Source organism: Bombina bombina, chromosome 8 (assembly GCF_027579735.1).
Source record: "Bombina bombina isolate aBomBom1 chromosome 8, aBomBom1.pri, whole genome shotgun sequence".
Lineage (NCBI taxonomy): Eukaryota > Metazoa > Chordata > Amphibia > Anura > Bombinatoridae > Bombina > Bombina bombina.
The window spans coordinates 52,629,188-52,648,894 of record NC_069506.1 but is presented as its reverse complement, the minus strand read 5'-3'; the positions used below and the strand labels follow the sequence as shown (position 1 = coordinate 52,648,894).

General features: G+C 39.1%; 1 protein-coding gene across 2 annotated transcripts in view; it reads left to right on the top strand.

Moving 5' to 3' along the window:
- Window positions 1-19,707, top strand: part of CAMTA1 (calmodulin binding transcription activator 1) — a 181,446-nt gene that overhangs the window by 137,636 nt on the left and 24,103 nt on the right. For both annotated transcript variants that reach the window (XM_053690379.1, XM_053690380.1), the window contains exon 13: window positions 2,747-2,928. In XM_053690379.1, coding sequence (XP_053546354.1) covers window positions 2,747-2,928 — 182 coding nt within the window. The remainder of the gene's footprint in view (window positions 1-2,746; window positions 2,929-19,707) is intronic.

The following is a 19,707-nucleotide window of genomic DNA, read 5'->3' as shown; positions in this document are numbered from 1 at the left end:
GTTCTGTATTCCCACAAGTAAGGAATAAAGCCGTGGACTCTCCTCATACAGATGGAAAGGAAATGATCAGGTAAGCATAATTTATGTTTTTGTCAAAAATGTGTTCTCAGCTCCGAGAAACAGCCCAAAACCTACCATTATAATCACTTCAAAACAAAACGTGCCCTTTTATGCTGAAAACCAAGCAAAAAAACAAATCTGACGATATATTGTAATTATTTTTTATTATTATCAGGTATTTGTAGAGCGCCAACAAATTCTGCAGCGCTGTAAACATAGGTGGTATACAAGATAAGATTTATAGGGATCAAATGGGTAGAGGGGCCTGCCGAGAGTTGCACTGTTGTAGTCAGCTCTTATAAAGGCGATCTACAAACAGCTGGGCTCATGGGCTTACATGCTAAGGGGTTCAAGGGGAAAGCAATGGAGTTAGGAATGGTTAGTGTAGGTTGTAAGCGTCCCTGAATAGTAGAGTCTTTACGCTTGAAGCTGTTAAAACTAGGGTAGAATCTTGTATAGCGAGGCAGGGAGTTCCACAAGATGGGAGCCAGTCTGGAGAAGTCCTGTAAACGGTAATTGACCCCATAGAGTTCTAGGGGCCGATTTATCAAAGTGCGAACGGACATGATCCGCTGTAGCGATCATGTCGGCTGCACATCGTTAAATGCTGACAGCATATGCTGTCGGCATTTATCATTGCACAACAATTTCACTAGAATTGCTTGTGCAATGACGCCCCCTGCACATTCGTGGCCAATCGGCCGCTTGCAGGGGGTGTCAATCAACCCGATCATATGCGATCGGGTAGATAGCTGTCTGCCACCTCAGAGGTGGCGGACGAGTTAAGGAGTTGCGGTCGGAGCTTGATAAATCGGTCCCCTAGAATGAATACAAATTAGAGCATGATATTTTTCCACTGTACCTTAGCACATTTACTATTTTTTGGTTAATCATGACCATCATTTCTAAAATAAGTACAAAATAAACGTGACATATATCCCACATTTAATATAAAATTATAATATATGTATAACTTAATCATTAGATCCAAGTTGCTTTAAAGGGACATTAAACCCAAATAGTTTAAATCGTGATTCAAATAGAACAGAACATTTTAAACAGCTTTCCAGTTTACTTTTATTATCAAATTTGTTTCATTCTCTTGGTAACCTTTGTTGAAGGACCCACAATGCACCAGTGAGAGCTAGCTGAACACATCAGGTGAGCTAATGACAAGAGGCATATATGTGCAGCCACCAATCTGCAGCGTGCTCCCAGTAGTGCATTGCTGATCCTGAGCTTACATAGGATACCAAGAGAACAAAGCAAATTAGATACTATGGGGCCGATTTATCAACCCCCGAATGGCCCCTATTGAAGCTGTTAAGACCGCTGCTCCGTAACTCGTCCGCCATCTCTGAGGCGGTGAACAGCAATCAGCCCAATCGGAATCTGCAGGGGGTGGCATTGCACAAGCAGTTCACCAGAACTGCTTGTGCAATCATAAATGCCAACAGCGTATGCTGTTGGCATTTATCGATGTACAACGGACATGATCCGCTACAGCGGATTATGTCAGCTCGCACTTTCATAAATCGGCCCCTATAAGTAAATTGGAAAGTTGTTAAAATTTGCTTTATCTGAATCTTAAAAGAAACATTTTTGTATGTTATATGTCACTTTAAGTTGTGTGACTTTACAGTACGGTAATATTATTTTAACGCACTTTGCAATAGCAAGTATGTTAAAAAAACACCTGATGCTTATTGCAAAGTCTTGACAGGCACTGATTGGTGGATACATACCATACACTTGCTTGCCTGCCAATCAGACTTGTGCACATGAGTACACTCCATTCAGCATCTCTAAAATTTGCATTTGTATGAAGTGCTGTTTTCCATGTTAGAAAAAGGCTAAAGCAACCTTTTTTAAAGGGACATTAAACACTTTAAGATGGTAATATAAAATGATAAATCTTATGTATAAAAAAAATCTCTGCAATATACTTTCATTATTTATTTTGTCCCCTTTTCCTGTAATTCCATTCTGAAATAATGAGTTTTTATGTTCCTGTTAGAAATGGAAGTGCAGAACACTGTTATTTTCCAAACTGCCATTGGCTGCACACTCTAGTGACCTATTTATAACTGCCCCTAATTAGCCACAGCAGAGAAGGTAACACAAGTTACAACATGGCAGCTCCTATTGCTTTACAGACACTTTACACTTATTTTGTCAATATTTAAACAGCAAAAAATACATCAACATGTTATTCTAAGACTAACCTTTTCTTTGACTGCATCATTCTATCTAGTAATTATTTAGTGTTTTAATGTCCCTTTAATAATATTGCAAAATGCATTACAATAGTAAGATTAGGTTATTTTTTTTTTGTCCCTTTATATATATTCATATGATATCACCTTTGGCAGTAATAAGACAAGATATCTAGGTTTATATATACTGTACCCTACTCATTAACCTCTATACATTTCTGTTTAAAAATGGTTTACAGATTTAACATATTTTGCAATAAATCATAAATGGAACACATAATTGCACAAGGGACAAAATAATGACAATAAAGTTTTGTTCAAAAAAAATATATAGGAAAAAAAAACAGTTTTATTTAAACAGCTTGCTTGTTTGAATCAACCTGTTTCATAGATAATGAAAGTGTAAAGCTTTGTATTTCAGTGATAAAATAAAAAATAAAAAGTAATTCTCTTTCATTTACTTCTTGCAGGGTCTGAATGTGTTTGGAGCAAACATTTATGTTTTAAATTGCAGAACGAATGATGAGAGTGGCCATTCTTATTGGGTCTCTCTATCTTTTTTACTTTACATTCCTAATGAAATTTCTGGAAAATGGAAAGATATCAAATTTCCCAAATTCCCCACACGCCCTATCAGCTCTAAGAGCAACAGGTAAATTACTAAGACATCTCACCATTGGCTGGGATTTATTTATTTATTATTTTTTTTTATAAATGACCTCTGGCATTGCGCGCTTATTTCTATGCGCCATGTTAACCCTTTCATTGCTGATAAAGATCCAAACTAAAAGCCATTGCAATGTATTGCGGGCATCCTACGCATTGAAGGGATTACAATACCTGGCTGCACATTACATATTTATTTATTTTTCTTTACTACTTAGTTTATTTCATTTTTTTTTTTACAAGGCTTTGCCATATTCTCAACTAACATCCAACTAAAAAAACACCCAGAGAATTTATTTGTTTTCTATAAAGAGGAAAAATAATATCAATATCAAAAGCTAGACGCTAATATATTTTAATGTGTATTCAGTTAATGTGTTTTGTACCTTAACCATATATGTAAACAAAAAAATTCCTGGGAAATATTCTTTATGATTATTTTCTAACCACCATTCTTGCTTTTAAAGGGTCTTTATATATTGGTAAATGTGTCTAAATAGTAATTGTTCCTTTATAACAATATATGTGGTATATCACCATGCAATTTACAGTAATTTATTTATGTATTATTGTGTTATCTAGTTAACGACCTGTTACTCCATGCAATATAGATATTCCATGATCTTGAATAATGCAGCAGGTATTTTCTTATGGTAATTTGAAATATATTTAAAATAAAACTCACATGAAAGTATAACATTACTGTGGTATGCAGTCAAGATCTAAGGCTTTGAGTAAAGGAAAATCAAATTTATAGATTCAGTTTACATATAGGAATTATTATATAGGTAGGCGATTAAAAATGGCAATTTCCTAACTTGCTTTAAATGCCTTCCCTTTAGTGTACAACAAGCTATGGTAAAGACAACATATTTATTTACACTGGTCTTTAATATTTTTTTTCAAAAATATGGCATGCAATTGTCTACCAATATTTAAAGGGTCAGTTTACACCAATTTTTATTTAACTGCATGTAATAGACACTACTATAAACAATAATATGCACAGATTCTGATCTAAAAATCCAGTATAAAACCGTTTAAAAACGTACTTAGAAGCTCACAGTTTAGCTCTGTTGAAAAGGTTAGCTGGAACACTCACTGCAGATTGGTTCTATAGGAAAAAAGTAGACCCCCCCCCCCTTCCTCTGCATATGTAAAGACTCTTTACACAAACAGGAGTAAGCTGAAGGAGGTATACATCAGTATTCTCCTAAAACTTGGTTATGAGTCTGAAAATCTCCTAACTATAAATTTTAAAAAAACAAAACTGTATGGGCTATATAAATGGATAATCTACAAAACATTTATGCAAAGAAAAATTTAGTGTATAATGTCCCTTTAATGGACATAGTAGTCAACATTAAATTGTGCTTGAATGCATTTCAATTTTAAACAGAAAGTGTTTTTCTCAATATATTGCCATTAGCAAAAATGCTTTAGTAAAACTTATTTCTGTTTCTGCAACATATGTACATATGCTGTGAGTTCCTTGTGCATCAGCATACAAACACTATGCCTGCCCTGAGAACTTGAGTTATTTGCCTGTTGGTGCATAGGAACATTCAGCATATGTCCATATGACACTATAAAAGTAAGACTTTTACTAGAGGCAGTTTTGCGAATAAAAATCACACAGAAAACATGCTTCTATTAAAAACTGAGATGCACTCATGCACTTTTCAGTTTTATTATGTCTCTTTAACCTATTGGCTGACTCAAAAATCAGTAGCGCGTTTCTCAGCAATTTATTGTAGCATTCCCAGCGGACAAGAAGTTACAGTAGTATGTTTTTACTATCTCTTCAACTTTGATTGGCGCATGAGGTGTAAACAGTTTAATTACAGGTTTTTTAGTTTTAGCATACAGGTGTGCTTACATAGCTGACTTTTATGTTTTAAATAAAAAAATATGCTGTCTTGCAGGTAGAGCTTCAAAGCTTTTTGTGACAACTAGTAAGAGAAAAGTAACTAAAACAAAAACAAAAAAACGATCATTCTGTCTGACCCTCTGTCTATCTATCTATTGTATGTATTTGTGTCTGTCCATCTATAACTCTGAACAAGCTTTTTAACCCAGGGAAATATATTTTGTTCATAAAAAGGCTAAGTTGGATTTTTTATTTTAATTTTATATTAATAGAAAAACAAAATATACAAATTAGTAAGAACAAATCCTTTTACAAGAGAAGTGTGTGTGTGTATATATATATATATATATATATATATATATATATATATATATATACAGTATATATATATATATATATAAATACATACATAGGGGCCCATTTATCAAGCTCCGAACGGAGCTTGTGGGCCCGTGTTTCTGGCGAGTCTAAACAGCAGTTATGAAGCAGCGGTCTGATGAGGCGGACAGGAATCGCTGGAATTCAACCCCAACTCCCTGCTGTCGGCCGATTGGCCGAAAGTCAGCAGGGGGCGGCGTTGCACCAGCAGCTCTTGTGAGCTGCTGGTGCAATGTTAAATGCGGAGAGCGTATTGCTCTCCGCATTCAGCGAGGTCTTGCGGACCTGATCCGTACTGTCGGATCAGGTCCGCAAGACCTTTGATAAATTTGCCCCATTTACTGTATATCCATATCTAATAGTAATCAAACTGTGAAACTCTTTTGGGCCAATATAGGGCGAGATTACGAGTGGAGCGCAATTTAGCTCTTACACTTTAGTGTAAACTATGTTGTATTAGGGGTCTCTAGAAAAAAAAAATCATTGTGCATATTATGTTCTATTATCAACCAAATCCTTGTGTGTTTCTTTTACGTTATTTTTAAAAGAGTTGGTTTGAAGTACTGCTCCACCATTTGAAAAAAGCAGATCATTCTCTTTCAAATGAGGGGTCTTGGAGCTTTGTAGCTGCTATGGGAGCTGAGATTGAGGGGTTAGAAAAACCTCCCCCATCCAGCCCCCTGGCAGCTACCGTTGAATCCTGGCTCAGTCCCGTTGTGACGTCACTACGTGGTGATGTTGGCCGGTACTCCCGTGAAGCCTGGGTGAACCGCCCACTAGGCCACCAATGATCCTTAGCCTGTAGTACTGGGGATCGCTGAAAACAGCGATCCCCCTGCATGGCGAAAAGGACTTCTCATGTGTCTATAGGTTGCTATAACTTGTCATGCGCATCAAAGGGGTTAATTATAGGTGTTGGAAACATGTCCTCCAGAACTGCACAAAATACTTAAGAAAAGACCTAAATAGTGATCTGGCATATTACCTTACTCATACTCTTCTCCACTATATAGGGGCCGAATTATCAAACTCCAAATGGAGCTTGATGCCCCTTGTTTCCGGCGAGCCTTTAGCCTTTAACCTTTAACAGAAGTTATGAAGCAGCGGTCTTAAACCACTGCTCCATAACTTGTCAGTCTGCTCTTAGGCGGCGGACAAAAATTAACCCGATCGAATACGATCGGGTTGATTGACACCCCCTGCTAGCGGTTGATTGGCTGCAAATCTGCAGGGGGCGGTATTGCAGCAGCTGTGCAGCGGACATGATTACGCTACATTGTATCATGTCTGCTCCCACTTTGATAAATAGGCCCCTTAATCTCTATCTCTTCCGTTATAGAAGCAGAGCCCTACAGCCAGGGGCAAAACTACAGGGGGTGCAGAGGTCGCAATTGCGACTGGGCCCCCAAGGGTGGGGGCACAGCTTAAAAAAAAAAAAAATTTACAATAAAAAACGTTGACCTGCCACTGTCTGCACTGATATCATGTGAGTGTGACATGATGCTTCACTAGTGTCTCTGACTACAGGGGTTAGTGTTTCTGTTTTACCCATTGGTGTTTTTGTGTGTGTGTGTGTGTCTGTGTATGTATGTATGTATGTGACTGTGTGTGTATTTATGCATGTATGTGTGTGTGTGTGTGTATGTTTGTGGAACCAGCAAATTACAGACCTTGTTACTACAGCATGGGGGGCGTGGGGTAAACAGTGTCACTATACAGTACCACTATATACAGTATGGGGGGGCTGGATCATGTCACAGACTACTGTGGTCACTTTATAAAGTACTGGGGCTGGTAGGGGCAGGCCAGCCATCTCACCTGCAGATTACAGACTGTGTCACTAACTCTATATACAGTACTGGTGGGTTAAACAGTTCACTATATACAGTAATAGGGGGTCAGACCATCTCACAGACTGTGGGCACAGGGTACCTCCTTTTGCAGACGTAATCTGGTTCACATTTTTTTTTCTGAGTTAAATGTAAAAAAAAAAGAAGATATGTATCAAATTTACTTTTTTTGGGGGGGGGCCTTCTTAGATTCTTGCACCTGGGCCCTGTGGTTTCTAGTTACGCCTCTGCCACAGCTGTCGCACTAGTTTTTATAGAGACTGAAGGTGCATTCCCATGTTGCTGTCTCTCTGCTCAGGTCTTATAGTTTCTGCAAAATCAAGGTTTGCTGAAGCTACCATTTTCTAAATGTATCTTCTTTAGCTGTATATCTGTTAATCTCTATGATGTAATATGATGCAGATTTCATACACAGCTGACTGCTGCTCGAATACAATTCTTTATTAATATTATTTTTGTTCCTTTGTTGTACAAATGCTACATATCCTGTTCTGTTAGCTCACAGCGAAACACAGGACAAAGATCTAACTACACTGCAGAACAGTTTGTATCTAAACGGAAATTACAATTTTACAATTATAATAAATAAAAGATACAGCTGACTTGGAAAAAATATTCCTTAGTCTCCATTAGTCTACATATCTGATAAGAAGAAAGTGCAAATCTGTTTCCCTTCATAAAATTTACATTTGAGTCTCAACAAATAGCTATATTTTTCTTCAGTGGAATTCAGTTTTACAGGAATAATAATTTTTTTAAAAATAGCCATTGAATATAAGAATCTATAGAAAGAATATGTTAATATCACACACACACACATATATATATATATATATATATATATATATATATATATATATATATATATATATATATATACTGTATATGTTACGGGTAAAGTCCGATATCCGGGTAATCCTAGGATTACCCAGGTAAGATGGACATTACCCAAGCGGCTGTGGTTAAAGCCTGATGTCTGTACAATTTTTGCCCCCCTTGAACCCCTTCAGACGGAGGCAAAAAAGATAGTGAAGATGGGGGAATTACAGTGCATCGTATATATGTTTGATGCAGTAACTCGATGAAGCGCATGCACTCTGAGGGGATTTATGATCTTACATCAGGCTTTACCCACAGCCACTTGGGTAATGTCTGTATTTGACGCACGTGTTTTTGACAGACTTTTTAATAAATAAGGCCGTGGTATGTAGATTCACAGCAGCGATGTCTGGTGATCGTATTGACTTCACCAAATGCATCGAGATTGACGCAATGATAAATAGGCCCCATAGAATGCCTGCACTTTGTAAAATTACTTAGTTGAAAAAGTGATCAATGTTATGGTGGATATGAAACCCAAATTTTTACTTTTGTGATTCAGACAAAGCATAACATTTTGAAAAAGTGTCCAATTTACTTCTAGTATCAAATTTACTTCATTCCAACGTTATTCTTTGTTGAAGAGATACCTAGGTAGGCATCTGGAGCACTATGGCAGCTTTTGCAAATGCTTTCATATAGTGCTCAAAACATGGGCAGGCTCTTGAGCTTATGCCCCTGCGTTTCAACAAAATATACCAAGAGAATGAAGAAAAATTGATAATAGACGTAAATTAGAATGCTTTTTTTTAAAAAAATTGCATGCTCTATCTGAGTCATGAAAGAAAATGTTTGAGTTTCATATCCCTTTAATAAATATTAAAATGGTGGTGACATATGCTTATTTTTAGGTTGCCTATTTTCATTCAGGGCTAAATTTCCCCTTTAAATCATGGGAGAGCTTTCAACACATTCAACAAGTCCTTCTACATGAATAAAGATTGTGAATAGAAACTGTATTGATCGTCACAACGTGAAAAATCTTTGAGTTGGAATAGTATTACAATGCAAATGTTCTCCTATTCTTTTAAGTTACTTATCAAATAGTTAAATGTCAATTACTTTAAATATCAGTTGTAACTTGATATAAATGAAGATTATTTTTTTTAAAAAAGTTCACCAAGTTACTTGGTACTCATTTCCTGAAAGAATAATTTTCCTTATTATTGAGTCTGTGGTTATTCTTGCTATGGCTTTTTTACATCTAATGCACATTTTAAGAAATGTATGTAAAATAAATGCTGCACATGAAATAAATCGCAAGGCCGCTATACCTTTACAAGGACTTTGTAGTGGAAAAATAACATGCTCTTATTTCAACTACTTAACCTGGGACTCTGTGTTTAACCCCTCCCCCAAAAGAGGTTAAACATAGATTTAGGGGCCGATTTATGAAGATGCGGGCGGACATTATCCGCTGTAGCAGATCTGGATGATTGTACAGATCTGGATGATAGGTGTCCACCGCCTCAGAGGTTGCAGATGGGTTAAGGAGCAGTGGTCTTTATATGCCCGCGCGGAAACAGCTGCATAAATCGGCCCCAAAGTCTTGCTCAGTAACCCAAGAGAAATGCCAGTTCTGAGCAGTAGCCATTTATCGGAGGAAGTTACATGACACCTTCAATTAGGGCCGGACTGGCCATAGATAATACAGGGCATTTGCCCAGTGGGCTGGGGCCAGATGTAGGTCGGGCCTAGTTGCCTTAGCCTCACCCAGTCACCAGCATTCTTATTTGTGCATGATGCACTGCCTTGCTGTTGTTTTTTGGTGATAAAAATATGATAGATATTCCTGTGCCAGATAATATGGGGGATATAAAATATTCTGGCAAGAGGCCACATCTTTTTAAGTGTAACTGGTTTTAAAAATGCTGCACAATGATCAGCTAGTATTATTATTATTATTATTATTATTATTATTATTAAATGGGCATTGACTATTGGACTGTTTCTATTTTATTTATTTTCCATTTTAAAACAAAATGTATTTAAACAGAGATTGAGTGGGTTTTTTTTTCCAGTTTACTGACAGCTTGCTTTCAAATTCCTCATTGCTTTAACAATTTTTTCTATGTGCAAAATTTAAATTGTGATTCTGAAACAGACATTCCAGACTTAGGAAGTGTGTTTGTGAAGTCACTGAGTGTTTATTTAAACTGGTGCAGTTAATAAGCATGTACTTGATAAATTTACAGTATGAGATATAGGGGTCAATTTATCAAGCAACTATGTTATTGATTAATTTATAATCCATTAATAAAGAATACAAATCCAGGTAAAAACGAATCTTTTATTTCTATCTATATCTCTCTATATCTATCTCTCTCTCTCTCTCTCTCTCTCTCTCTCTATATATATATATATATATATATATATATATATATATAATTATGTGCTTGTAAATTAAAGGGACGTAAAATATTTCAGTCCATCTTAAAGGAACATGAAACACATTTTTTCTTTCATGATCCAGATAGATTATACAATTTTAAACAGTTTTTCCAGTTTACTTCTACTATCAAATCTGCTTCATTCTCTGGTAATCCTTTGTTGAAGGAGCACCCATACACTACTAGGAACTAGCTGAACACATTGGGATATCCAGTGACAATATATATATATGTGTGTGTGCAGCTAGCTTCCATTTGTTCATTTCTGCTACTGAGCCTATGTAGGTATGCTTTCGACAAAGGATACCAAATGAACAAAGCAAATTAGATAATAGAAGTAAATTGTAAAGTGATTTAAAATTGCAAGCTCATTCTGAATCATGAAAGAAAAACGTTTGGGTTTCCTGTTTCTTTAAGTAGCTATTAAAAATATTTAAGGGGGCATAAAAGTGCAAAAAGAAAATGCTCAAATGTGTTAATATATTTAATTGTTGCAGTTTGTTTGTATATAACTATGGGGTGATTCCAATATTTCCATTTTTTTTTCATTGCTGGAAAAGTATGAATAGCCATTTTTTTTGTTAACAGAATAATCACAATTTTTCAAAGTCAGGTTCAAAGTCATTTGATCTCCAATTCCCACAAAAAGATTTGATCTCCATTTCCCACGACGGCACTGAAAACTACCGATAATGGATGCTGAGCACTCAATCCCAAATGAGATAAAGGGGTTAATGGATTCCATGTGATGTATTTTGCAGTTGGGTAGAGTGGTGTTAAACAATCTGAATGCCATTTGTATATGGGTATCATGTGTATACTGGGCATGTTTAATCAAATGTTGTTTTTGTTATTTTTAAACTTTTATGTATTTTGATTGTTTGTTTTTTTAATTAATTAAGAAAACCTTATTTTCCATTTTGGCGAGATTTTCATCCAAAATCAAGAAGGACCCTGTGGGATATTAATTTCCATAGGAAGAAAGTTGACACAAGATATCTTCTAAAACATGATTTTAACAATTCTTACACTGTAAATCGTGAAGCCTCTAAATGACAAAGTTTTAAATACAGTCTAAAGTTGCAGAACTCACTGTACAGACTGGGATTTCAATAACCCACTGTACAGACTGATTTCAAAAAACCCCTGTACAGACTGTGATCTCAAAGCCCACTGTACAGACTGGGATTTCAATAACCTAATGTACAGACTGTGATTCCAAAAACCTACTGTACAGACTGTGATTTCAATAACCTAATGTACAGACTGATTTCAATAACCCACTGTACAGACTGTGATTTTAAAGGCCACTGTACAGACTGTAATTTCAATAATCTAATGTACAGACTGATTTCAAAAACCTACTGTACAGACTGTGATTTCAATAAACCACTATAAAGACTGTGATTTCAAAGCCCACTGTACAGACTGTGATTTCAAAGCCCACTGTACAGACTGTGATTTCAAAGCCCACTGTACAGACCGTGATTTCAAAAACCTACTATACAGACTGTGATTTCAATAACCTAATATACAGACTGTGATTTCAAAAGCTAACTGTACAGACTGTGATTTTAAAAACCCACTGTACAGACTGTGATTTCAAAAGCTAACTGTACAGACTGTGATTTTAAAAACCCACTGTACAGAATGTGATTTCAAAAGCTAACTGTACCAACTGTGATTTCAAAACCCACTGTACAGACTGTTATTTCAAAGCCCACTGTACAGACCTTGATTTTAAAAACCCACTGTACAGAATGTGATTTCAAAAGCTCACTGTACCGACTGTGATTTCAAAACCCACTGTACAGACTGTGATTTCAAAGCCCACTGTACAGACTGTGATTTCAAAGCCCACTGTACAGACTGTGATTTCAAAGCCCACTTTACAGTGATTTAAAAAAAACTACTGTACAGACTGTGATTTCAATAACCTAATGTACAGACTGTGATTTCAAAAATCCACTGTACAGTCTGTGATGTCAAAATGAAACTGTACAGACTGTGATTTCAAAAGCTCACCGTACAGACTGTGATTTTAAAAACCCACTGTACAGAATGTGACTTCAAAACCCACTGTACAGACTGTGATTTCAAAAACCTAATGTACAGACTGATTTCAAAAACCTACTGTACAGACTGTGATTTCAATAACCTAATGTACAGACTGATTTCAATAACCCACTGTACAGACTGTGATTTTAAAGGCCACTGTACAGACTGTAATTTCAATAATCTAATGTACAGACTGATTTCAAAAACCTACTGTACAGACTGTGATTTCAATAAACCACTATACAGACTGTGATTTCAAAGCCCACTGTACAGACTGTGATTTCAAAGCCCACTGTACAGACCGTGATTTCAAAAACCTACTATACAGACTGTGATTTCAATAACCTAATATACAGACTGGGATTTCAAAAATCCACTGTACAGCCTGTGATTTTGAAAATGTCACTGTATAGACTGTGATTTCAAAAGCTAACTGTACAGACTGTGATTTTAAAAACCCACTGTACAGAATGTGATTTCAAAAGCTCACTGTACCAACTGTGATTTCAAAACCCACTGTACAGACTGTTATTTCAAAGCCCACTGTACAGACCTTGATTTTAAAAACCCACTGTACAGAATGTGATTTTAAAAATCCACTGTACAGCCTGTGATGTCATAATGTCACTGTACAGACTGTGATTTCAAAAGCTCACTGTACAGACTGTGATTTTAAAAACCCACTGTACAGTGATGTCAAAATGTCACTGTACAGACTGTGATTTCAAAAGCTCACTGTACAGACTGTGATTTTAAAAACCCACTGTACAGAATGTGACTTCAAAACCCACTGTACAGACTGTGATTTCAAAAACCTACTGTACAGACTGTGATTTCAAAACCAACTGTACAGACTGTGATTTCAAAAACCTACTGTACAGACTGTGATTTCAATAACCTAATGTACAGAATGATTTCAATAACCCACTGTACAGACTGTGATTTCAAAGCCCACTGTACAGACTGTGATTTCAATAATCTAATGTACAGACTGATTTCAAAAACCTACTGTACAGACTGTGATTTCACTAACCCACTGTACAGACTGTGATTTCAAAGTCCACTGTACAGACTGTGATTTCAAAGCCCACTGTACAGACCGTGATTTCAAAAACCTACTGTACAGACTGTGATTTCAATAACCTAATATACAGACTGTGATTTCAAAAATCCACTGTACAGCCTGTGATTTTAAAATGTCACTGTATAGACTGTGATTTCAAAAGCTAACTTTACAGACTGTGATTTTAAAAACCCACTGTACAGAATGTGATTTCAAAAGCTCACTGTACCAACTGTGATTTCAAAACCCACTGTACAGACTGTTATTTCAAATCCCACTGTACAGATCTTGATTTTAAAAACCCACTGTACAGAATGTGATTTCAAAAATCCACTGTACAGCCTGTGATGTCAAAATGTCACTGTACATACTGTGATTTCAAAAGCTCACTGTACAGACTGTGATTTCAAAAACCTACTGTACAGACTGTGATTTCAATAACCTAATGTACAGAATGATTTCAATAACCCACTGTACAGACTGTGATTTCAAAGCCCACTGTACAGACTGTGATTTCAATAATCTAATGTACAGACTGATTTCAAAAACCTACTGTACAGACTGTGATTTCACTAACCCACTGTACAGCCTGTGATTTTAAAATGTCACTGTACAGACTGTGATTTCAAAAGCTAACTGTACAGACTGTAATTTTAAAAACCCACTGTACAGAATGTGATTTCAAAAGCCCACTGTACCAACTGTGATTTCAAAACCCACTGTACAGACTGTTATTTCAAAGCCCACTGTACAGACTGTTATTTCAAAGCCCACTGTACAGACTGTGATTTTAAAACCCACTGTACAGAATGTGATTTCTAAAGTTCACTGTACCAACTGTAATTTTAAAAACCCACTGTACAGAATGTGATTTCAAAAGCTCACTGTACCAACTGTGATTTCAAAACCCACTGTACAGACTGTTATTTCAAAGCCGACTGTACAGACTGTGATTTTAAAACCCATTGTACAGAATGTGATTTCAAAAGCTCACTGTACCGACTGTGATTTCAAAACCCACTGTACAGACTGTGATTTCAAAGCCCACTGTACAGACTGTGATTTCAAAGCCCACTGCACAGACAGTGATTTAAAAAACCCACTGTACAGACTGATTTCAATAACCTAAGGTACAGACTGTGATTTCAAAAATCCACTGTACAGCCTGTGATTTCAACATGTCACTGTACAGACTGTGATTTCAAAAGCTCACTGTACAGACTGTGATTTTAAAAACCCACTGTACAGAATGTGATTTCAAAACCCACTGTACAGAATGTGATTTCAAAAACCTACTGTACAGACTGTGATTTCAAAACCAACTGTACAGACTGTGATTTCAAAACCCACTGTACTGACTGTGATTTCAAATACCTACTGTACAGACTGTGATTTTAATAACACACTGCACAGACTGATTTTAATAACCCACTCTACAGACTGGGATTTCAAAAACTCACTGTAAAGACTGTGATTTGAATAACCCACTGCACAGACTGTGATTTAAAAAATCCACTGTACAGACTGTGATTTCAGATAACCCACGGCATAGACTATGATTTCAAAAAACCACTGTACAGCAGCCAATCAGCATCAGCAGTGCTGAGGTCATAAACCCTTTTACTGTGATCTCATGACATTTCACTTAACTTTCATGAGATTTCATAGTAAACTTCCTTAAAGGGACACATAACACCTGCCTGCTAAAATCCTTAAATCTAGCTCCTTCTGATTAATCAAAATCAAGTAAGCATGGATTTCTATGTCATCTTGCCAGCTTACCCCAAATTGTGGACAATAATCTACCTGTGCTTGATGCTTGTATGCATGCTGCCATATTGTAACGTACATTACACACGGGAACAGCAGTCACATGTCACGCACGGCACATTGCGTGACATGTGAGCTTGCTATTTTCAAATATTGTGTCTGTCTGAAGCTGTACATTTACTAACTTATATAATACGCTGCTGAAAATACTTATTACTATATCAGGCACAGTTAAAAAATATCTCCACAAACACTGCACCACACGTGTGCTGCAGATGTGATTCCTCTAAGCATTGCAAAATACATAATAGAACAATGTCTGACATGTGATTGCTGTTCCCGACTGCTAGCAGGGGGTGTCAATCATACTGATCGAATGATCTGAGGTGGCGGGTGAGTTAAGGAGCAGGGGTCTTAAAACCGCTGCTTCTTAACTTATGTTTCCAGCGAGGCTGAAGTCTCGCACGGAAACAGCTGCATTCGCAGCTTCATAAATTGGCTCTAATTTTTTAATTTTGCTGGGTTTTTTTTTTACACCCAGACCCGCTCACTTTAACCCTTCATAACTGCTTCATGCAGTTATTATTTATATAATGATGTATTATTTTTTATGCAAATTAATGCTAATAAGCATGGCCTGTATTCTTTTCCCAGAAAAGGTGGCAATCCTAACTGTAGTATTGTTCCTTCCCCACATAGCTCACTCATTTTCTACGCTCCAGAACCAGCTGTATTTAGGGTTGCCATCTTTCTTAGGAAAAAATACTGTCCTGGCTCATTAGCATGCATTTGCATAAATAATTATATAGCATAACAGAGAAATGAAAGCTGCTAGGACTGATTTGAAGTGCTCATTTGTTTATTATTAGATTCAAATGCACTTAGAATAACTTTTACCATGATAGGACCTGCATTTCTATATTTATTCTTTATTTTTTACTAGTGTTAAAGCCTGTGTACACAGGCCAAAATGTTTAATGAAAGAAATATACCTATCCTTATATCCCTCTGTCCCTATCCCTCTATCCCTGTACCTCTGTCCCTATTCCTCTGTCCCTCTGTCCTTATCCCTCTGTCCTTGTCCCTATCCCTCTGTCTCTGTCCCTGCCCCTCTGTTCTTATCCCTCTGCCCCTATCCATCTGCCCCTGTCCCTCTGTCCTTATCCCTCTGTCCTTGTCCCTCTGTCCCTATCCCTCTATCCCTGCCCCTATCCCTCTGTCCTTATCCCTCTATCTCTCTGTCCCTGATCCCTCCTCAAACAGCTCTCTAACCCCCCCTCTAACTATTGCCACCATCTTAGGTACTGGCAGCTGTCTGCCAGTACCTATAACCCCCTTTTTTTATTCTTTTTTTTTTGTAGTGCAGTGGTCCCACCCCCTCCCCCCTCCCGCGATCACCATTTAGTAACCCCTCTGTAGTGTAGCTGCCCCATCCCTCCCTGTTCCTTTAATTTCTGTAGCGTAGCCTCCCACTCCCTCCCCCCTCCGCTGTAAAGCCGCCCGCCCGCCTCCCGCCCACACCTCCCGCCACCACCAGCAAAAGATCATTACAGACAGTGACACACAGTGCCACCGTCTGTAACGATCAGCACCGATCGCGCTCTGGCTCCATATGCGGCAGATGCCTGAAGCTTCAGGAGCTCCAGCTCTCAACTGTAACCTAACAGCTGAGAATGCTGGAGCTTCCTGAAGCTGTCTCGCACTGCAGGGACGACAGCAACAGACGTGTTACAAACGAGATTATAGTATAGATATTGAGCTAAAGCTTAAAATTACCGGCCATGTTGATAAAATACCAGCTAGCTGACATGTATTACATGTATAGAACCACCGACTCGGCTACCAGTAAGTAAGACACAAAACTGCTGCTTCTATGTTGCACAAAACATACAGTGCACAGCTAGTACTGCCACAGCCAATGGTACCAGGTGCACACAACATACAGTGCACAGCTAGTACTGCCACAGCCAATGGTACCAGGTGCACACAACATACAGTACACAGCTAGTACTGCCACAGCCAATGGTACCAGGTGCACACAACATACAGTGCACAGCTAGTACTGCCATAGCCAGTGGTACCAGGTGCACACAACATACAGTGCACAGCTAGTACTGTCACAGCCAATGGTACCAGATGCACACAACATACAGTGCACAGCTAGAATTGCCACAGCCAGTGGTACCAGGTGCACACAACATACAGTGCACAGCTAGAATTGCCATAGCCAGTGGTACCAGGTGCACACAACATACAGTGCACAGCTAGTACTGCCATAGCCAGTGGTACCAGGTGCACACAACATACAGTGCACAGCTAGAATTGCCACAGCCAGTGGTACCAGGTGCACACAACATACAGTGCACAGCTAGTACTGCCACGGCCAATGGAACCAGGTGCACACAACATACTGTGCACAGCTAGAATTGCCACAGCCAGTGGTACCATGTGCACACAACATACAGTGCACAGCTAGAATTGCCATAGCCAGTGGTACCAGGTGCACACAACATACAGTGCACAGCTAGAATTGCCATAGCCAGTGGTACCAGATGCACAGAACATACAGTGCACAGTTAGAACTGCCACAGCCAGTGGTACCAGGTGCACACAACATACTGTGCACAGCTAGAATTGCCACAGCCAGTGGTACCAGGTGCACACAACATACTGTGCACAGCTAGAATTGCCACAGCCAATGGTACCAGGTGCACACAACATACAGTGCACAGCTAGAATTGCCACAGCCAATGGTACCAGGTGCACACAACATACTGTGCACAGCTAGTACTGCCATAGCCAGTGGTACCAGATGCACACAACATACAGTGCACAGCTAGTACTGCCATAGCCAGTGGTACCAGGTGCACACAACATACTGTGCACAGCTAGTACTGCCACAGCCAGTGGTACCAGGTGCACACAACATACAGTGCACAGCTAGTACTGCCACAGCCAATGGTACCAGGTGCACACAACATACAGTGCACAGCTAGTACTGCCATAGCCAGTGGTACCAGGTGCACACAACATACAGTGCACAGCTAGTACTAACATAGCCAGTGGTACCAGGTGCACACAACATACTGTGCACAGCTAGTACTGCCACAGCCAGTGGTACCAGGTGCACACAACATACAGTGCACAGCTAGTACTGCCACAGCCAGTGGTACCAGGTGCACACAACATACAGTGCACAGCTAGTACTGCCATAGCCAGTGGTACCAGATGCACACAACATACAGTGCACAGCTAGTACTGCCATAGCCAGTGGTACCAGGTGCACACAACATACAGTGCACAGCTAGTACTGCCATAGCCAGTGGTACCAGGTGCACACAACATACAGTGCACAGCTAGTACTGCCACAGCCAGTGGTACCAGATGCACACAACATACTGTGCACAGCTAGTACTGCCACAGCCAGTGGTACCAGGTGCACACAACATACAGTGCACAGCTAGTACTGCCACAGCCAGTGGTACCAGGTGCACACAACATACAGTGCACAGCTAGTACTGCCATAGCCAGTGGTACCAGATGCACACAACATACAGTGCACAGCTAGTACTGCCATAGCCAGTGGTACCAGGTGCACACAACATACAGTGCACAGCTAGTACTGCCATAGCCAGTGGTACCAGGTGCACACAACATACAGTGCACAGCTAGTACTGCCACAGCCAGTGGTACCAGATGCACACAACATACTGTGCACAGCTAGTACTGCCACAGCCAGTGGTACCAGGTGCACACAACATACAGTGCACAGCTAGTACTGCCACAGCCAGTGGTACCAGGTGCACACAACATACAGTGCACAGCTAGTACTGCCACAGCCAGTGGTACCAGGTGCACACAACATACAGTGCACAGCTAGTACTGCCATAGCCAGTGATACCAGGTGCACACAACATACAGTGCACAGCTAGTACTGCCATAGCCAGTGGTACCAGGTGCACACAACATACTGTGCACAGCTAGTACTGCCAAAGCCAGTGGTACCAGGTGCACACAACATACAGTGCACAGCTAGTACTGCCATAGCCAGTGGTACCAGGTGCACACAACATACAGTGCACAGCTAGTACTGCCACAGCCAGTGGTACCAGATGCACACAACATACTGTGCACAGCTAGTACTGCCACAGCCAGTGGTACCAGGTGCATACAACATACAGTGCACAGCTAGAACTGCCATAGCCAATGGTACCAGCTGCACACAACATACTGTGCACAGCTAGTACTGCCACAGCCAGTGGTACCAGGTGCACACAACATACAGTGCACAGCTAGTACTGCCATAGCCAGTGGTACCAGATGCACACAACATACAGTGCACAGCTAGTACTGCCATAGCCAGTGGTACCAGGTGCACACAACATACAGTGCACAGCTAGTACTGCCATAGCCAGTGGTACCAGGTGCACACAACATACAGTGCACAGCTAGTACTGCCATAGCCAGTGGTACCAGATGCACACAACATACTGTGCACAGCTAGTAC